Source organism: Hoplias malabaricus, chromosome 2 (genome assembly GCF_029633855.1).
Source record: "Hoplias malabaricus isolate fHopMal1 chromosome 2, fHopMal1.hap1, whole genome shotgun sequence".
NCBI classification, from domain to species: Eukaryota; Metazoa; Chordata; class Actinopteri; order Characiformes; family Erythrinidae; genus Hoplias; species Hoplias malabaricus.
In genome coordinates, this window is record NC_089801.1 from 52,780,389 (window position 1) to 52,800,744 (window position 20,356).

General features: G+C 40.5%; 1 protein-coding gene across 1 annotated transcript; it reads left to right on the top strand.

The window, feature by feature from the left end:
- Positions 1-7,221: 7,221 nt before the first annotated feature.
- Positions 7,222-14,889, top strand: adamts1 (ADAM metallopeptidase with thrombospondin type 1 motif, 1). Its single transcript, XM_066660104.1, has 8 exons — positions 7,222-8,164; positions 9,492-9,832; positions 10,352-10,484; positions 10,575-11,032; positions 11,154-11,340; positions 11,789-11,967; positions 12,061-12,236; positions 12,849-14,889. Exons 1-8 carry the CDS (start codon positions 7,615-7,617, stop codon positions 13,735-13,737), a joined length of 2,913 nt encoding a protein of 970 aa, XP_066516201.1. The 5' UTR covers positions 7,222-7,614; the 3' UTR covers positions 13,738-14,889.
- The last annotated feature ends 5,467 nt before the right edge of the window (positions 14,890-20,356 follow it).

The following is a 20,356-nucleotide window of genomic DNA, read 5'->3' on the forward strand; positions in this document are numbered from 1 at the left end:
GCAGACTGATGGATGAGTCTAGGTTTGGCAAATACCAAGAGACTGTTATCTGCCTGACAGCATTTTGCCAAATTCACAGACAAATGCCAAAATCTTGTAGAAAGTTTACGAAGAAGAGTGGAAGTTGTTATGGATTCAAAATTGGGACCAACTCCATATTAATGCTTATAGATTTAGAATGGGATGTAGTAATAAAAGCGCTGTGATTTGTAATATATTGGTGTCCCAATACATTTGTCAATATAATGTATCTGATGCATCGGTATGTGTAGATTTAGATGGGACCTGAGGGGCTCCAGACTGGGGCAAGTGTTGGACCTACTTTCAGGAAATTATGAATTAATTTCTTGGTTATACCACATCCATCCATGTAATGAGCAGAAGAAAACATGATACAAAGAATGTTGCATTTAGTTCAAGGAAACAAACGGAAACTCATTTTTGTGGAAAACAATGGTGTAATAGAGAATCAATGTACAAAGTTAAATTTAAAAATGCTGGTCTATTCCTTTAAAGAACATGTCCCAGTTGAACATGCCTTCACACAGCAATATATAACATTGACATCCAGTATATATTTGTACTGAACAGAAAAAAGTTAAATTAATTAATACAGTTTCAAAAATGTGTATAAACACCACTTTTCAGACAGGTGATCTATGTTAACACACATCAACAAGCACATACACAAATAAATACAGCAAATACACATTTCTGTCTGCTACAGGGTTGAAGTACATTGACTTTCAACACCATATAGCATGTTAAAGATCACTTAAGACACACTATATGGTCAAAAGTCTGTGGATTTAAGTTATTAGTGCATATTTCCTCCCCATTAGTTACATTGCCAGTCTGCTTATTTGAGGATCTGGAGCAAGTGCAATAGTGAGGTCAGGTTCTGCCACTCCAACATTTCAGAGGCCGCAACTGCCCTGTTCCATAGCCCAAAAAAACAATATGGCTGACACTTGCCATTGAGCATGGTGTACAAAGACTCATCTACAAGTGTTGTGCGTACAAGTACATGTTCACAACAGATGCACCTTACTGTAGTTGAGTACACAAATAATAAGGGGTGGCTTTAAATGTTGGGACATACAGTAAAATTCACTCATGAATATACTGTAAAATTTGGGCCACTAACTACATGTCTTAAAAATTTAATGAACTTCAGCCCTGAGGAGCAGAGTTTTAAGCTCATCTTACATGTATCCAGTACTGTCTGACTCTCGCCATGGGAAAAAAAAACCCTTTGCTGAACGACAAAAAAAAAAAAAACACAGCACTGAAATGATAATTTATTGTTTGTTCAACTGGTATGTGAAAAAAGAAACATGATGAATTTATTTATTGTCTTTTTTTTGTATCATAAGTAATATTTAACTAGGATATGAATATGAATATGACTGAGCAGAATATTTCCTTTTTAAGAAATTAGTGTTTTTTGTTTTCTAGTCATCTTCAGAATATGTATATTAAAACATCTATATATATATATATATATATATATTTACATTCTGACTTCTGTGGTGTTTGTCATCATCTGTCAAGACAGACTTAACATTGACATGACTCTGTTCATCACATTTACACTCATTGCCAGCAAACAAATCTTTAATTGAGAACATGTTTAGCCATTCATTCATTGTCTGTAACTATTTATCCAGTTCAGGGTCACGGTGGGCCCAGAGCCTACCCGGAATCACTGGGCACAAGGTGGGAATACACCCTGGAGGTGGCGCCAGTCCTTCACAAGGAGACACACACTCACACCTAGGCACACATTTGAGTCGCCAGTCCACCTACCAACGTGTGTTTTTGGACCGTGGGAGGAAATCCATGCAGACACAAGGAGAACACACCGAATTCCTCACAGACAGTCACCCAGAGTGGGGCTCGAACCCACAACCACCACCATGCCATCCAGAACATGTTTAAATATATGTTCGAATTTTTTTAGAATTTAATAATTAAGCTCCCACCTATGATTAATGATTAATCATTTTATCACTGATTATACTCCTAAAACACATCTCTGTTTATCAAGCTATATATCAAGCTAGGTATTTCTCAGAAAAAATAATCCCATAATGCCTTAGAAGTGGCTTAGATGTAACACTAGGCCTTTCATTCAGTGCACAAATCTCTATGCATGTACAATTAGTTCCCACTTTTATCTAATCAGCCTCTGTCACTGCAGCTCAATAATCCCACCACATGTTCACTGTATCTGTTCTTTTATGACATAAGAAACTCTGGCTGTATGAATCCTTGGTATCAAAGTGGAGATGCTCAGCCATGGTGTTGACTGCTTATTTTATGACTGATTTGTTTTGTCACACAAAAATCACCACACTTACCTTTCATTGGAGGGGATCTTAGGGTTGTCAGAACACAACGGTTCTGAATTGTAGCGATAGGAACCAGATGTCTTAATAGTTTAACTGCCTCTAAGAGCTCATTTAAAATTATTACACAAGCTGGTTATTCAAACAATATTGTTTTACACCATCCTTGAGATTAGATTTTGTTCAGAATTACATACAAGATGCAAAGAGTCAAAAAGTCTCTAAATACTTTTTTTCCAGATGTTCCACAGATTTACCACTGTCAGCATTAAAATTATATACTCAGAAGAGGTATAGCTTAATTGATTTTTGATATTAAATATATTGGCTGCCCAAGTTGTGTACCTGCTTTGTGCCTTATTTTTCTACATAGGCTCCGGAGTCACTGCAACACTGATCAGAATGAAAACATGACAAAAGATGGATGGATGGACTGACAATAACAGTCCAAGCTGATTACTGTCTTGCTTTTTTATGATCAATAAAACCTAACAGAGGACAGCTACCGCTTAAATAAATTCACCATTGTCCGCTTAATAATATTATTAATCAGCATCAAGTAAACAAACTACTCAACATTGTCCTATAATCATTAATAAGTATCATTTTGTTGTTCGGAAAAAAATAATATTTTTGAAACCTAACAACTAAGAACAGTTATCGAGGTCAGCTTCAATGAACTACCAATTGTTTGAACCACCAAAGAAAAAAAAAAACAATATTTATTCATATGTTTGTATTCATTTAAATAAAGTGCATCTGATATGAGCTGAAAAAACAGTTCCTGAAGGTATCCATTTATAATATCCATTTAGGTTTTAAAATGGTTTAGTACAGAATCTTTGATCCATGCAGGCTACAAGGGTGTCAAAGTACTATTTTATAATATGAAGAAGAATGACTGGAGAAATTACTTCAATAATGAAAATCAGCTAAAATAATTGTGATCAGATGTTTATGCGTTAAGTGTGACTACCCATAAGGTTTACACTTCATAACAATGGTGGTCAGTGAAATTTATCTGGAGTTTATTATTCATTTGAAGCATTCACAAGCCCACCCTGTCCCAAGTTCACTCACTTTGTGTCTGTTAGATCATTGTCACTTTTTTACTATGACATTCATGCACTCTCAGAAAAACTGTGGGAGTCACTGTGGTGGCACTTTTCACTGCCGCTGTGGTTAGACCCTCAATGGTACGTTTTGTTATGTTTAATTCAGTAACATTAGGTTTATATATTGGTTATAAAACTCTCATTTCAACTCCGGATTTGGTTGTTTTATTTTTTTTTTTCTATTAAACAACAGTGCTGTTATGAAAACATAACAGAAAACATCCACGTTTCCTCCATTAGTTCTGTCAATGTTTTTTTATTTCTTGTACAATTTAACTAAAAATTGATCTCTGTTATCGTACAGGGCGCCATGGTGGCGCAGCAGACAATGTCACAGTCACTCCAGTGACTCCACTTGGAGGTTGTGGGTTCAAGTCCTGCTCCAGGTGACTGTCTGTGAGTAGTGTGGTGTGTTCTCCCTGTGTCTGTGTGGGTTTCCTCCGGGTGCTCCGGTTTCCTCCCACAATCCAAAAACACACATTGGTAGGTAGATTGGCGACTCAAAAGTGTCCATAGGGGTGAGTTTGTGAGTAAATGTGTTGCCCTGTGAAGGACTGGCGCCCCCTCGAGGGTGCGTTCCTGCCTTGCGCCCAGTGATTCTAGATAGGCTCCTGTGTGAAGGCATGCTCCTAGATAGGATTCTAGATAGACCCTGAATTGGATAAGCAGTTACAGACAATGAAGCGCCTTCATTAAATTCTCATAACAATTGCTGTTAATTTTAATAGTTTTTAGCACAAGCATCATTAAAACAATAAGTCAATAAATCACACTGTTTTGGCAAAAGCATTGCCCTGGGTTCCCAATGAAGTTTGAAAATGGTTAAACACCGCAACAAGTTGTCTTTGATGTGAAGACCTGGATAACACCTGTTAGTAAAGCATTGCTGAAATGGAAGTTTGTATGTGGGAAATAGTGTCCCTTGTGGTGCAGTTCGGAAACCGTGGGAGAGTGCATATGTATGTGAGTGAGTGAAATGGTGAGTTACAGCCTAATTCCATGAGATATCCAGCCAACAGCAGTTCTGTGACCTGAAACTGCCCTTGATCACCAAATGAGTAATATTTTCTACTGAGACGCCAACGAGAACATACAATGTAGCTTCCACCTTCCAGATGATGAGATCAAAACCTCAAGATTTAGGGGTTGTTGCTCACCTCCAACGAAGCCATCTACATGTGCCAGAGAGCTTCCTATTTATGAACATTATTTTTATTTGCTCCTCTTGTGTCAGGCGTTGAGTATGTAGTCCCAGTATCTGTGTGTGTTTCCTCCAGGTGCTCTGGTTTCCTCCCACAATCTACAAAATCATTCTGGCAGGTAGGTTTGCTATTCAAATATGTCTTTGGTTTTGTGTGTGTGTGTGTGTGTGTGTGTGTGTGTGTGTGAGAGAGAGAGAGAGAGAGAGAGAGAGAGAGAGAGAGAGAGAGAGAGAGAGTGTTTGTGATGCCCTATGATGAACTGGTGCCATCTTCAAGCCTCGTGCCCAACAGTTCAACCCAGAATAGGGGTTATTATTAATTAAACAATAATACAGAGGTTTCTAATGTAGATTCACTTCTAGAATTATCAACTGTTTATGCTGCTTCTAACGTATATATATAAGATCACAAATTCACAAATTAACGTATATATATAAGATCACAAATAACTGCATTAAGCGACCACAGTAAAATTGTGTAGATATATGTGAGCTTGTTGCGCCATCTGTTGGAAAGTATATGTCACTACAGTCACTAGCATTTGTAATATATCTTTACATAAACACAGTTAAACTTTAAACTTCATCTAAAATGGTTCCCTTTTTTGTTAAATTAAAATTGGCTGATGATTGGCTTTTTGGGGGACAATACATAGATGTAAAATAATGGTATTTATCTCTTGTGACATTGGTTTAATATACTATAAGATTAACATTAACAGTAAATATAATAAGATTATTGGGCCACATATTTTGAAATTAATTTTCAATTCATTCAGTTTATTGGGATTCATATCCCAAAGATATACCGAGGCCTGATGACTGTTTCCACAAGAAAGCAAAGGATTTATGAAGAAAAATGGATTGGTCCTGTTTTTGCATTCATTAAGGAATACGTGAATATTTTGTGGTAGGTTTTGGACCCTACAATAGCTCCTTCGGTCAAAGCGTTTGGTGTATTATTAAATTAAGTTCATTTACAGTATATGTATACATGTATACAAGCCCTTTAAAATCACAGTTAAAAGAGTCAAACTGAGGCGTTCGCGACCAGAGATTTTTATATGATCACTGTGCGCCATCTTGTGGACACTGCCGTATCTTCCAGACAAAATAAACGATTGCGTTCTTGAATTTAAGGTGGACTGGAACTTTTCAAACATACGGAGTTCAGCTAGAGCTTCCAAAAGTTGAATTTGTGTTTCCAAACGCCTCTTATTTCGACTTTTAATACGTAATTAACACTTTAAGGAACCTGATTCTTCTGTACAGACACTGATTAATTGATTTATAAGGAAACCAATGTTTTGTTATTTATTATAGGTTTTGTACAGTTCGTTAAAGCATTTCCACCGGTTTCCAAATTTTTAATCAGTTGTCTCTAGAGACTGTGGTGGTCTTCTCATCTCAGCTTTAGAACTTAATGCTGAACACATGTCCACACCTCACTGATTGCTCTCTGTATGTTCCATTCAGGGCAGGCCTGTTTTTGGCTGTTTGTGAACAGCATGTCCCCGGTTCCCCTTCCAAGCTTTTCACTTCAAGGTCATCCCACAGAAATATTTCATTCACTGCCTAATTGAATCAGTCTCCATTATCACATCTCAAGAATAGCTTCCTCGGTTAAAGGAGGCTACAGTATCCTGGTATCAGCTCTCCTTTCTAAACCAGTTTCAAAGCAGTGGCCACAGTGTGTGAAGTCATTTCGTAAATGGGGAGTGGTCAGTGTAAATTATTAAAGTCCCCCTCCGTTCGCTGTTTAACCCTAAAACAGTTTTCATTAAAGTTACATATTTACAAGTTATTAAAAACACATGCAGTTAGTTACTGCCTTTAAGTCCATTTAACCCTCCGCCTTCCGTATTTGCAGCTTGGAGTGGTCAAACCCCATAGATTGACAGGATTGGTTCCTTAAGTTTACGATTTCAGAAACCCTGGCCGTCTTAGGAACACTGCAGTTTCAAAGTAGAGATGCTTAGACATGAATCTGGCTGCTTATTTCACACTAGCATATATACATTTGCCACATGGACATGTTAAGGAGGTTCAAATAAAGAATACAAGAAATAAATACATTTTAATTTAATTTAAACCTTGAATTTCACCAGAATTAACATGCTTTAGACTTTCCACACCACCATAAATAAAAGGTAATGAGTTGATTATAACAACTCATGTTTTTAACACTGACAACTAGATAGATAGATAGATAGATAGATAGATAGAGCTGTTAAATATAGACTATGTAGCCCACAGCCTTAGAAAAAATCCATAAGACCGTTAAGGTAATTCTACGTTATAAGATTTCTAAAATAATCTCAGTGTAGAGGCGTTAGTGTATGAGGTGCACAGAGGGAGAGTGAGGGTCTCTCTGAAGGGTTAAAAAAGTGAGGGGGAGAGTGAGCAAGAAAGAGAGAGGTGATTAATGGCGGTGGCGGGGCTCCAGGGTTGCGTACGCGGCTGTGTGATCAAAGTGGCTGCAGGAAGGGGTGGTCCCGGTCGGGGGGCTTAAATAACAGAGCCGGGAGCAGCACGCGGAGAGAAACGGAGACGAGTAGAGCGGAGGAGACACGGAGCTGGTGTCCGCCTCAGAGGGAATTACAGCAAAAACCTCACTTTAGAGAGTCTCCTGCTCAGAGCTGAAACACGCTTTGATTCTCGTGTTAAAAAACTAGAAGCTACTGCTTTATTTATTTTTCTGAACACTTTGTGATCTGTACTCGAGCTGCCACTGGATTTTCTTTCCTTTTTAGCTGCTTTAAAAATCATTATCAGGCTGAGTCTTAGTTTTTCAGCACATCTGGACATTTTTATAGACACTGGACTTTTCCCTTCTGCCCGAGACCGTCGAGGTTCCCTAAAAGTTGTCCTTTGTCAGCGCTGCACTTTTGCATTTTTCAGAATTTGTCCTCGCGTTGTTTTTAATCCAGGTTTCTAACGGAGGAATATGCCGGGTTTTTTTAGTGTGCTCCTCACTGCCGCATGCGTTGCCGTGGCGCGGGGCGCGTGGGAGGAGACCACCGTGGTCCCGGAGCTGCTCAGCGCGAGCGAGACCCACACCGACTCCGAGACTGAGCAGCTGGTTCTCGGGCTCATGGTGTTCGGGAAGCGCGCGGTGCTGGAGCTGGAACCCGACCGCAACTTCCTCGCACCCGGCTTCGTCTTCCGCGAACTGGGCGGAGCGGAGGAGCCCGGGGCGGCGCACGACGCGGATCTGCAGCGCTGCTTCTACTCAGGAACCGTGCGCGGAGAGCCCGACTCCGCCGCCGCCCTCAACGCCTGCGACGGGTTCCGAGGCGCCTTCTACTTCGGAAGCGAAGAATACTTTATCCAGCCAGCCGGAGCCAACGCCACGCACCGGGACCTGCATCTCATCCGTCGCCGGAGCAGAGAGGGAGTTGCCGTCCCCAAATGCGGAGTCAATGAGGAGGAGGAGAAGGTCCCCGAGCTTCAGGGAACCCGCTCCAACTCGGAGAGCGGCTCCGGAGGCTCTCAAGGTAAACTTGTTTCAAATTCTGGTCATTCATGACATAAGGGCTCAGTTAGGAAGGAGGAAAACGAGTAATAAAATGAAAGCTAATAAAAAAAAGGGAAGAAGTAAAACGGGGACAGTGTCACTGGTGAAAACGAATAGTAGAAGTTTGTTAAATGTGAGGGAGTAAGTGAGGGAGTGAGCACTACTATTAGAAGACTTCTACAGTACAACCAATCAGCGTCTTGGCCACCACGACATCAACTGTGGCATCTGCTGAGCGTCAAGATTCCACTACACAAAGCTATGGGGACATTTTTATCATTTTTAAAGAGTATGACATTGATTAAAAATGTTAACAAGCTCTCACTAAAATTCTCTAAAATAAAAAAAAACTGAACGGAAACATTTAAAATTAATGATTTGCCTTAAAACATTGCACACAAAACTTTAATCACCTTACAGTTTTGATTCATGTTTTTAATAGACTTTTAATTTCTGACAGTTTGAGATTTATCATCAGACTCACATTCCAGTTTTCCATTATTTTGAATAAAAAAAAAAAAAAAAATATATATATATATATATATATATATATATATATATATAATAATCACAAATATGCTGCTTGGTCCATAGACTGCACTCCTAGAGGAGACCTACTTTTTTACTATGAGAGCCTGCTTTATGCCCACCCTCCAGTAAACTCAATAAACTCAGTGACACAGACACAACCAGGCTGCGCTTGGCGCATACTGACTGCATTTGGCAGGCTCAGGGGCTCTCAGAGTCTGCCACAGGTCTCCAGCTGACACTGAGTATGAAGTTTCTGCTGGAAGGTCCACGTAGCCCATTTGAAATGTCTTAAAAGAAACCCATTTGAAGTCGTTAAAACTTGCTCGACAAGTGAGGTTAGGGTTAACTGGAATAAGGCGAGGAGAAGGAGGGTGGGCAGAGTTCTGAGAAGGCAGGAGGGTCTGAGCTGGTGAGGCGTGTAAGCTCGCCTCCTGATACGGCGTGCGTAGGTCAGCACTGACAGATATTTTCTCCAGGAGGATTGTTGATGGCGCCAGGCTCTTGCCAAGTTTCCCCCCTTGACAGAGCCTCAGTTTAGGAAACTGAAGCTGAGGGATGATAGGAGTTCTGTGCAAAATGTTTTCTCTTGCTTTATTGTTTTTTAGTTAACTGGATTTATTTTTATATTTATTGATATTACCAATAACATATTTGTCCTGTCTTACCCAGCATACTGGGCCATATAACCAGATGTTCCATCACACTCATAATCACAAAAAAATGTGTTCCAGTGTGTAATGTAAGCTTAATCTGTATATTATACTTGTGTTTTCCAGCACACCATCGGTCCCGCCGCTTTGTATCCACCCCACGCTATCTGGAGATCATGATAGTAGCAGATCAGTCTATGGTAGAGTTTCATAAAGAAAAACTGAAGCCTTATCTGCTGACTATAATGGCAGTTGCCTCTCGCCTATACCGCCACCCAACCATCCATAACTCCATCTCACTGGCTGTGGTGAAGCTTCTGGTGGTGTACAATGAAGAACATGGGCCTCAGGTGTCCACAAATGCAGCCCTCACCCTGAGGAACTTCTGCCAGTGGCAAAGGCAGCACAACCCTCCCAGTGACCGACACCCGGAGCATTACGACACAGCAGTACTGTTCACTAGACAAGTAAGGAGTAGTTCGTACATACATATTTAAAAACTAAGGTTTTAAAGGAACATTAGGTAGTATGTTTACCTTAAAAATACAGCTTCACAATTATTGTGATGTTTCATTGATCTGTAATAGGGAGAATAGGGCTTATTTCATTGCTAATCCAGACTCAGCACTGCAGAAACTGCGCTATGTCACTTTTGGAGAAGGGTTGAAAACAACACCCACACACTTGATTTCAGGAGAGTGCTGTGAAAGTGAATTACACTCTGTGCCAGTAGGGGGTAGAGTCTTATCTAGTGATCCTACTCTCCTCCAGAAAGTACATAGTGCAGTTTCTGCCGTGTAGAGCCCGGAGTAGCATCAGAGAAGCTCTGTTCTCTCTCTTATGGGTCAGTGAAGCATCACAATGATTCTGATGCTGTAGGGTTAAGATTATGATTAAAAAATACTATGTAGTGTTCCTTTAAGCAAGTCCATGTTGTGAATCATTGTTGTCAAATGGGCGATCTCACATATTTTATTCGTTTACAGGATTTATGTGGTGCTCACTCGTGTGATACATTGGGCATGGCTGATGTCGGCACAGCGTGTGATCCTGATCGAAGCTGTTCCATTATTGAGGATGATGGACTGCAAGCTTCCTTCACTGTAGCACACGAGCTTGGTAAGGATGACTGCTCTGTCAGTGTAATTACAACAACTTAACAAACAGCATACAGCATTATTTCACAAACTTGATTTGCGTTTCTTGTAGGTCATGTGTTCAACATGCCCCATGACGATGCAAAGCAGTGTGCGAGTGTCAACGGTGAGAACTGGAGCTCTCACATGATGGCCTCTACTCTTTCCAACCTGGACCAGCTGCAGCCCTGGTCCCCCTGCAGTGCCCTGATGGTCACATCCTTCCTAGACAATGGCCATGGTCACTGTCTGCTGGACAAGCCCCAGAAACCTCAGCAGTTACCCCAAGCCCTGCCAGGTGCCTTATATGATGCTGACCACCAGTGTCGCCTCACATTTGGAGAGGAGTCCCAGCATTGCCCAGACCTGAGCTCAATCTGTGCAGCTCTGTGGTGCACCGTCACAACTGCAAATGGTCTGCTGGTGTGCCAAACCAAGAACTTTCCATGGGCTGATGGAACACCGTGTGGACATGACAGCTACTGCGTGGCAGGACAATGTCTGAGCAAGACTGAAGCAGCTAGTTATCAGGTACAGGCAGCATGTGGTGCAATATTCTTACTAGAAACTAGATGTCAGTTTTAGCAGGCTGCAAGCACTTATTAAGCACTTGTTGTCTATGTATTACAATTTTAGTCTCTTGTTATTTCAGACACCAGTCAATGGAGGATGGGGGCTTTGGGGACCTTGGGGGGATTGCTCACGGACCTGTGGTGGTGGTGTACAGTACTCTTTTAGGGACTGTGATAAGCCCTTGCCCAAGAATGGAGGCAAATACTGCGAGGGTAAAAGGATCCAGTACCGATCCTGCAATACAGAACCCTGCCCTGACAGCAACGGTAAGCAATCCTTAATATGTGTGAATAACTATGGCTGTTGATCAATTAAAAATTATTTTCACAGTTAAGCACAATTTGTGGAGATCACTCGCGAATAATTGCAATGTGTAATATTTTTACCTTAGAACTACAACTTCAAAATCAGTGTGATGTTTCAATGATCTGTAATAGGGAGAACAGAGCCTCTGTTTCTTACCCTCTCACAAAAGTTACATAGTGCAGTTCCTTCAGTGCTAAGCCTAGAGTACCTACGACAAAGGCTTAGTTCTCCTTGTTACAGGTCAGTGTATCATCACAATGATTCTGAAGCTGTACTTTTAAGAATAAGTTGTACACTATATTCCTTTAAGCTAAGTTAATGGCGTAATTGTGAGAGTAAACATAAATAACACATCACAATGTCTGCATTTGGCTTGGAGCTAACATAAGCTTTCAATCTTATGTGCAGGTCTAACCTTCCGTGAAGAGCAGTGTCTTGCCCACAATGACATCTCCTCCCAGGTATCTTTTGGCTCGGGTGAGGGTGTTGAGTGGGTGCCTAAGTATGCTGGTGTATCCCCCAAGGACCGTTGTAAGCTGGTTTGCAGGGCAAAGGGAACAGGATACTTCTTCGTACTCAAGCCAAAGGTACGCTGATTTATCTGTGCTTGCAAATATGTAAAAAGATTCAATACACATGCATAAAGATCTCCATAAAACATGGCTCTCTGATTCTCTCAGGTGGCCGATGGGACACCGTGCACCCCCGACTCCACCTCCGTTTGCGTTCAAGGCCAGTGTGTTAAGGCTGGATGTGACCGCGTGATTGGGTCCAACAAACGGTTTGATAAGTGCGGTGTCTGTGGTGGGGATGGATCTACGTGCAAGAAAGTGTCGGGATCACTGGAGCGCGCAAGGTGAAGAGATGACCATATAATGAATTAGGGCTGGGCAATAATTCGATAGCAATATATATCGCAGTATAAAGATGTTAATAACAATGATATGACTTTTTATCCCGTTTTTAATATTTTAGTTAATATTTTTTACTGCTGTCTCTGACTGACAGTCATGACAGGGCACTGGTGTCAGTTTACTGTACTCAACTTTAAACTTAGTTTAAAAATATTAATATTACATTTAAATTTATGGCATTTTAGCAGACGCTTTTATTCAGAGCGATATACAATGTTACTGGTATTACAGGAATGCCAACACAGTGTTAGGAGTCTTGCCTAAGGACTCTTATTGGTGTAGCACAGACTGGTTGTTTAATAGAGCCAATAGGTTTATGTTTGATAGTTAGGTTATTTTTCTATTTTGTTCTTGGCAGTTTTTCTTTGGCTTTTATATTGCTCACATCGAGATTGGAATTATATCGTACCAACCCAAATTAATATTTACTTATACTGTGACATAAATTTTGGCCTTATGATCCAGCCCTAAAATCAATTGCCTTTTTACCCTTATGTTACAGCCGATATGGCTCAAGCTTGGAATCTAAACCTGTCTGTTTTTTGGGTTTTCAGGCCAGGTTATCAGGATGTAGTGACAATTCCTGCCGGTGCCACCCACCTCGATGTCAAGCAGCGATCCACTGGTGGTCGTCGCCAGGATAACAGCTACCTGGCAGTCCGCCGGCAAGATGGCACCTACCTGCTAAACGGCGACTACAAGCTTACAACCTTAGAGACTGACATCTCCTTCCGAGGTGCTCTTTTGCGCTACAGTGGTTCCGCAGCCGTTCTAGAGCGTTTGCGCAGCTTCACTCCCCTCCCGGAGCCGCTGACAGTCCAGGTGTTGTCAGTGGGGGACTCTCCACGGCCACGCATCAAGTACAGTTACTTTGCCCCACGCCCTGCTTCCACAACACCTGGTTCAAGTCGACGTCCCATCAATGCCATCGGAGAGGCCGGAGGCGCCGAGTGGACCCTACGTGAGTGGAGCCAATGCTCACAGACCTGTGGTGAAGGGATACAGATGAGAGACATCCTCTGTCTAGATTCCCGGGGTCGAACGTCGAAAGACTGCCCTAAAGAGCTGCGTCCTCCTTCCTCTCGGTCTTGCAAAATGCAGGCCTGTCCGTCCTGGCAGGTGAGACCTTGGTCAGAATGCTCACAGACATGTGGTGAAGGGATACAGATGAGAGATATCCTCTGTCTAGATTCCCAGGGCCGAACGTCGAAAGACTGCCCTGAAGAGCTGCGTCCTCTTTCCTCTCGACCTTGCAACACGCAGGCCTGTCCGTCCTGGCAGGTGGGACCTTGGTCAGAATGCTCCAAGACCTGTGGGCGAGGCTTCCGTAAACGTGCCTTGCGCTGCATAGGGCAGGATGGTCGCACCATGGCAAATGATGGCTGCGATCCAAAAGATCGCCCACGGCCTGTGCTGGACTTGTGTATCCAGAGTGCCTGTTAATGACTGGCTGAAACTTAAAGCAATCTTGAATGACTGTGATCCTGCTTGTTGTATCTGAAGTACAACATGGCAGGATGTTTTTTTTTTTTTTTCTTTTCTTTTTGGGGGTATTTTTTCGGGATCCAAAGGGCCCCTGATGACGGTGACTGCAATCAGCCTCCATCCAGTGCTACAGCTCCCACTCCTCCAGCATGGGGTACAGAGCACACAGCTAGCAAACTTCGTACAAGGCTGAGATGGAGGAGGAGGAGGAGGAGTATATGGACACTACAAAGACCCCTCTGCTGCTTTAGGAGCTGTTGTCATGCATGTAGGTCTTTGAGTTCGAGTGTGTTTTCAAGTGAGTGATTGTATGATAGTGTATGAAACTCTAGTTTATGAATTTGTATTTGACTGTCTGTCTGAGCTGGACTGGACAGATAGTTGTGCCTTCCTTCAGATCCACAGATTAACTAGAAGTCGTTAGGGGTGCAAATTTGTAGGACCCTATGATCATTTGCATTTCTTAGAAAGCAGTAGACCTTTATAAAGAACCAAGAAGTGGTACTCCTAGTGCTAAATCCATTTTTTATTTTTTAGCATACAGAGCACATATGTTATGGATGTCTTCTTGCCAAAACCCACTCTATAATCTCACCTCACTTAGACACAAGCTGCTATCATACACCACAATGGGTGCTGCGTAATACCTTCTAGCTAGAGCTGCACATTTAGGTTGATATTGCTGCCACACTTTTCAAAGCCATATCCCATCCCAAGGGAACATAAAGGAGGTAAAGAGGGGCCACAGAACATGGTTTCTGTATCTGAGGAGCATGTGTGTGTGTGTGTGTGAGTGTGTGCGCGTGTGCGTGTGCCTGTGCGTGTGTGTGTTAGAGGGCATAATTGGAGGTGGGTGAGGGACTTCTCTCCTGCTACTACTTCATAAGTAAGTCTCTCGTGCCTTCCAAGAAGGTTTTGTTGTTTGTTTGTTTCATTTTGTTTTTTTGTTTGTTTTGTTTTGTTTTGGGGTTTTTGTACAGAATATCTAAACCTTATTTATTTTTGTACAGCCTGTTTAATATAATCTTGTGGCTTTTTCTATTATTGTTGTATTTCTATTTGTCATTATTGTTGTTATTGTTATTATTATTATTATTGAAATAACAGAAGGATGTAGATTATATTAGAGTATTTATACAGTATTATATATGGTCCTAGGTTTATGAATAAAGTATCACATTGACCTGTGAGCTAATGTTCTTCATGTGTTTTTTTGGGCTTGGGGGGTGGGATGTAGAGGGAAAATTAAATTTCATATTATTATTATTATTATTATTATTATTATTATTATTATTTACTATTAATTACTATTATTTACATTGTGCCACGTTCAGAATCTTAGAATAACAGCTTCAAAACCATTGTGATGTTCCAGGGACCTGTAAAAGGGAGAATCCAGGTTCGTCCAGGTTCAGCACTGCAGAAACTGCACTACATACTTATGTGTATATGTAAGGATTTTTCTGAATGAATTACACTCTTCAACTGTAGGGGAAGCCCAGAAGCAAAAACACCATATCTTGCCTAGTGTTCCTTTAACTGGTACATTATTACATTATAATAGGAGGTACATACAGATACATTATTTCAATTATGTGTCAAACAGTGTAATGTGAAATGTCACTGGACATAAACAGCTGCTTAAGGGTCAAAGGTCTCAATGGAACACAGACCCCCACCCCCTCCCTCGCCCCTTTGTTTAGGCTGTGGAGCAGTGAAACTGCATTCTCTGGAGAAGTGGAGCAGTAAGTGGCTGCTGTGATTCATTATCCATCTTCAGTACATTCACACAATAATGCTCTCATGGCTGAATGACATCAAATTCTCAAAGAAATATACCAACATCTACTTTACAGCTTTCAGTCCTGGAAGCACTGGGAATTAAACGTGCTATTGAATTGAATGAGCAAGTGTGGCCAAGTTTTTTGTAACATATGGATAAGCCACAAGATTAAAACCACACACATTTAACTTGAATAACATTATTATTATTATGACATAACATGTTATTTACATATTAGACAGCAAGTGAACAGTCAGTTCTTGAAGCTGATGTGCTGGAAACTTCACTTGAATCTTTTTCTGGCTTCTCTTCACTGAAATCCTCTAACTGCCTGCATCAGATTTATAATCCTGATGATGACTTATAAAGTAAAAAATGGACCAGCACCCCATGCTTAACAGCAATGGTCAAAACCCGTCCTGTACCAAGAGTCCATCAAGCGCCCAGTGCACGTGCAAAATGGTTCTGGAGGCAGTGCTGCCCTCAAGGCAGAAGAAACGTAATTGGTTACCAGCCAACAGGCAGGGATGAATGTGATTGGTTAAAAAGGATTGGGTGGAGATTTTCAAATACCACACCATAAATCATTAACTATAATAATAATAAGCCTTTCCTCGTGGTTTGACTGCTCTGTCTGGCAGAAATTACTTTGGAAGGAATAAATGAGCAATTTACTGTTAGACGTAGATCTGTTTCATAATTTGTTTTTAGTGTTGCAAAAAATTTCAGTTCAGTAATACCTTGACTTACGAGTTTAATTCGTTCTGTGACCGAAACTCAATTTCTGTGACTCGTAACTCAATTTGCTCATATATCAAATTCATTTGCCCATTAAAATGAATTGTAATACTATTAATCCATTCCAGCCCCCCAAAACCGCAAAACTTTTTGTTACGTGTTTTTACGTAAGAAAAACATAATTTATAAATAACAAATAATGTATAAAGATTAAAATGCATAATAAAAGAGAATGTAAAGAATTAAACTGTTTCTAAGTGTACTTACCTTGAAGATCAGACGATGACACTGGCGGAGGTGGAGGAGGTTAGAGGGAGTTTTTCTTTTCTTGCTATATCGCTTAACTTTAACTTACTCGTTGCACGGCAAGATAACCAAGTGAACTGAACACTCGTTGGGCTACCTAGCTCACTCGCTCATAACTCAGATCTCGACTCGCATCTTAAAGCAAAAAATTGACCAAGCGATGGCTCGTATATCGGAAAATTCGTAAGTTGTTTCACTCGTAAGTCAAGGTTTCACTGTATTTTGTTTTGCTTAAATGGAGGATAATGTAACTCAGTGCCTTGGTGCCTCAGTGCTTCTGAGTTACATTATCCTATATTCAAGTAAAACATAATGCTGACCCATACAGTGAGCATATATCGGTCCACTGGTATAAAAAGGCTGGCACACCACTGACTGTTGACCACTGCTAGTCCACCATCGGACCACTCAGATTACTGTCCTGTACAGAATATAACTAATTTTTAATCTCCTCAAACAGATTTTAAATTCACAGAGACTTCTGTTCTGGAAAACCAACTAATACAAATATTACCAACAACCAGATGTAATAATGAGTATAAGCCTTTTAGAAAATGATTATGCTAAAAATGTTAACACTGTGCTGGATTAAAATTATTTACCAATGTTATTTACTTGTACAAAGATAACAAAAGAACCCAGTGAAGGAAAAAATGTAAATTGGACTGTGAAAGGAAAAGTGCTAAAATTCTGTTTAATCACCAGTGGTCCGCCAAGAAAACGCTGTGCAAAACACTAGTGGACCTCCAAATTTGCCCTCAGTGGGCGAACAATGGTCCGCAATCTCCGTGCTATCAGGGGAGATTTTCTGGCAGCACTTCCAACAAATTTTGAAACCAAACAAAAGCACATTCATTCTTCCAAAGTCATTTCTGACAGAGCAGGCAAAACTGAGGGTCTACATGGAGTTTAATGCGCCGTCAAAGCTCCGCCCAGTTCATTTTAACCAATCACATACATCCCATGTTGGCTGGTAACCAATAATGTTCCTTCTGCCATGAAGGCAGCGCTACTTTCAGAACCATTTTGAGTAGTGCTTTTGCACAAATGCGCTTCACGTACAGGTCAGTTTGACCCTCACTCCTTCAAGATGTAAGATGGAAGACAAGCATCCAGACCTTTTCTGGTTATTCACCTAACTGGGGGAACAAACTTCCCCTGGGCATCCAAACAGCAGAGTCACTCACTGTCTTTGAACACTGACTAAAGAATAATTTCAAGAGGACTGAAATCAGCACTTATGATTGTACCTGTTGTCATAGTTTATTTGACATGTATACGTGTAGTATGTAAACATTGTGTCTCTAGGGATGCACACTAACTTGTGTGTTTGGCACATGCTTGAAGTATCTTTTGGATCCTAGCTAAGCTAAGCATATTTTGTAAGTCGCTCCTGATAAGAGTCTACTAAATGATTTCTATGTAAATATAATGTACCCGACACCCCCACCATCACCCCCTTTTGCATTAGTAATAATCTTAATTCCACTGAGAAGCCTGTTCATAAGATGCTGAAACTTTGCTGTGAGGATAATTGTATTCAGTATGAATAGCATTAGTGAGGTCAGGTGCTAAGTTTGAATGAAAGTTTTATATCGCAAACGCCACTATAGAACAGCGCTGAAAATTAAGTCATCTTTTAATATAGGCATACTTGAATTCCTATACAATATGAGTCTTTAAAAAAATCACTGTATAAATTGCTTGGCGCCTGCACTCAATGGGATCATTATCATAATTAAAGGACCAAACCAGGGTGAAAAGACGGACATTATTATAATTATCAGCTTAAAGACAAATTCCCGAAAAGCCACTACAGCACAACAGACAATGCAACAGACCAAAATCTATGCATACCTCAAAGTGTTTGAGAGTTTTTTCCACCCTGCTTGTACATTGCACATATTATCCACAAGGGAGCAGTACCACATGAGTGTCTTTGACTAGGGGAAAAAAATAGCTATAAGGATTCAAGCCCAATAAGGATTGGCTGAAATACATGCACATGTGGCTGGGAGGGGTGTGGGGGGAAATGAGTTGAGTGATGTTCTGTGCTAGGAGAAATGAACACCTGTGTTGTTTCTGTTGAAAAATATCACTGTTGATATCTTATAAGTGGGAAATACAATGGGAGCAATAGGAGTAATTCAGATCAGCAACTGATGAAAGGAACTAGGGGTACACTGGAGCAGTAAAAATTTGAGGAGAGAAGAGTGGCATTTGTGATCGAGATCTAATCATCCCATATCTCTACCTCAACTCAGTCCAACCAAATCCTCACAATAATGTTTCAGTTTTTAGTGTAAAGCCTTACTAGAATAGTGGAGACTGTCATTGCAGCAAAAGGTGGGGCAATCTCCTTATTGATGTATTTGTTTTTTGACATAACCCTGGTTGATCAAGTCTGGCTTTATAGGTAGTATATCTAATCAATACAGCAAATGAATCACTAAAAAGCTAATGAGTATTATAAACTTAAGTAAGGAAACCTTCATAGCTGCAGTAACAGCCTCTAATTTCCTGAGAAATCTTGCCACTAGATGCTGGAACACTTCTGTTGGGTACTGAGGGCCTTAGTGATGTCAGGTAACCTTGGCATTGCTGTGTGGTCTGTGGAGTTTATCACTTCTGCATTGTGATGTTTGTTTACATTTAGCAGCTCCAGGCACATGTCATGCTTTTCTAAGGAGACTGGAGATCTATCTACAACAAGTGTACTTTAAAGCAGCTGCATTCACTCATTATAAAGTCTAATTGCTTTTAAAAATTAGGACCTATTGCGGAAAGACTGAGATGTGATGAAAATAAAGAAAAATCACTGTTAAAAAAAACATGAATTATTGCAACTATTTAACTCAAATAAAGGCAAAAAGAGTATAAAATATTCATTTCTGTGAAAATGTGTGTCAATGAACTGTTTTTTCATATGCTACAAGATTTATTATTATTGAAATAAGAAGTATGGTTGAGCATTTCTGCTTTAAACCTGCAGTATTTCACAACACTGTCTCAAACAGGCAAATTCAGGAAGCCAGAGTTTCTGATGTCATAAAACCGAGGAACCAATGCTACATTTTGTGTTGGGTGTAGTTTCCATATCATTAGCTTAATGCTACAGTGAAAACGCAGGGGAGAAGCCAAGTGTGTAAATGTGTTGTATTTTGGAAGCTAAGTTACACTGTTATTAAAATGATTGCAGAGACCTGTTCTATTTGTGTTGCGAGTTTGCTAAATGGGAATGGTGGGCCTTTTTGTGAGTTCTTCAGATTTTGTTTTGTGGTGGTCATGGATAGCTCACTTTTTTAGGGGGAAGTTTCGAGTTCTATAACGTATACCTGAAGTATGCAATTAGGCAAAATGACCACTTGCCATTGTGAAATGCATACACTGAATACAAGCAGTTTTGTTTGTTTAAAGGAACACTTTTACCTTTAAATTACAGCTTCAAAATCATTGTGATACTTCTCTGACCTGTAACAGGGAGAACAGTGTCTCTGTCGTTGCTACTCCAGGCTCAACACAGTGCAAAAACGGCACTGTGTAACTTTTGGCGGAATGAATCCCACCTTGATTTGAGGACAGTGTTGTAAGTCTGAATTACACGCTGCAACTGAAAGGGGTTATCAGTCAGCAAAAATACCAAATCTATTTTGTGTTCCTTTAATTAATTTCAATGTCTATTCCTTTTTACAGCAGACAAGCTATATTTGAATGTTAAACCTTCAGTTTTTACAGTAAAGGAACACAAGG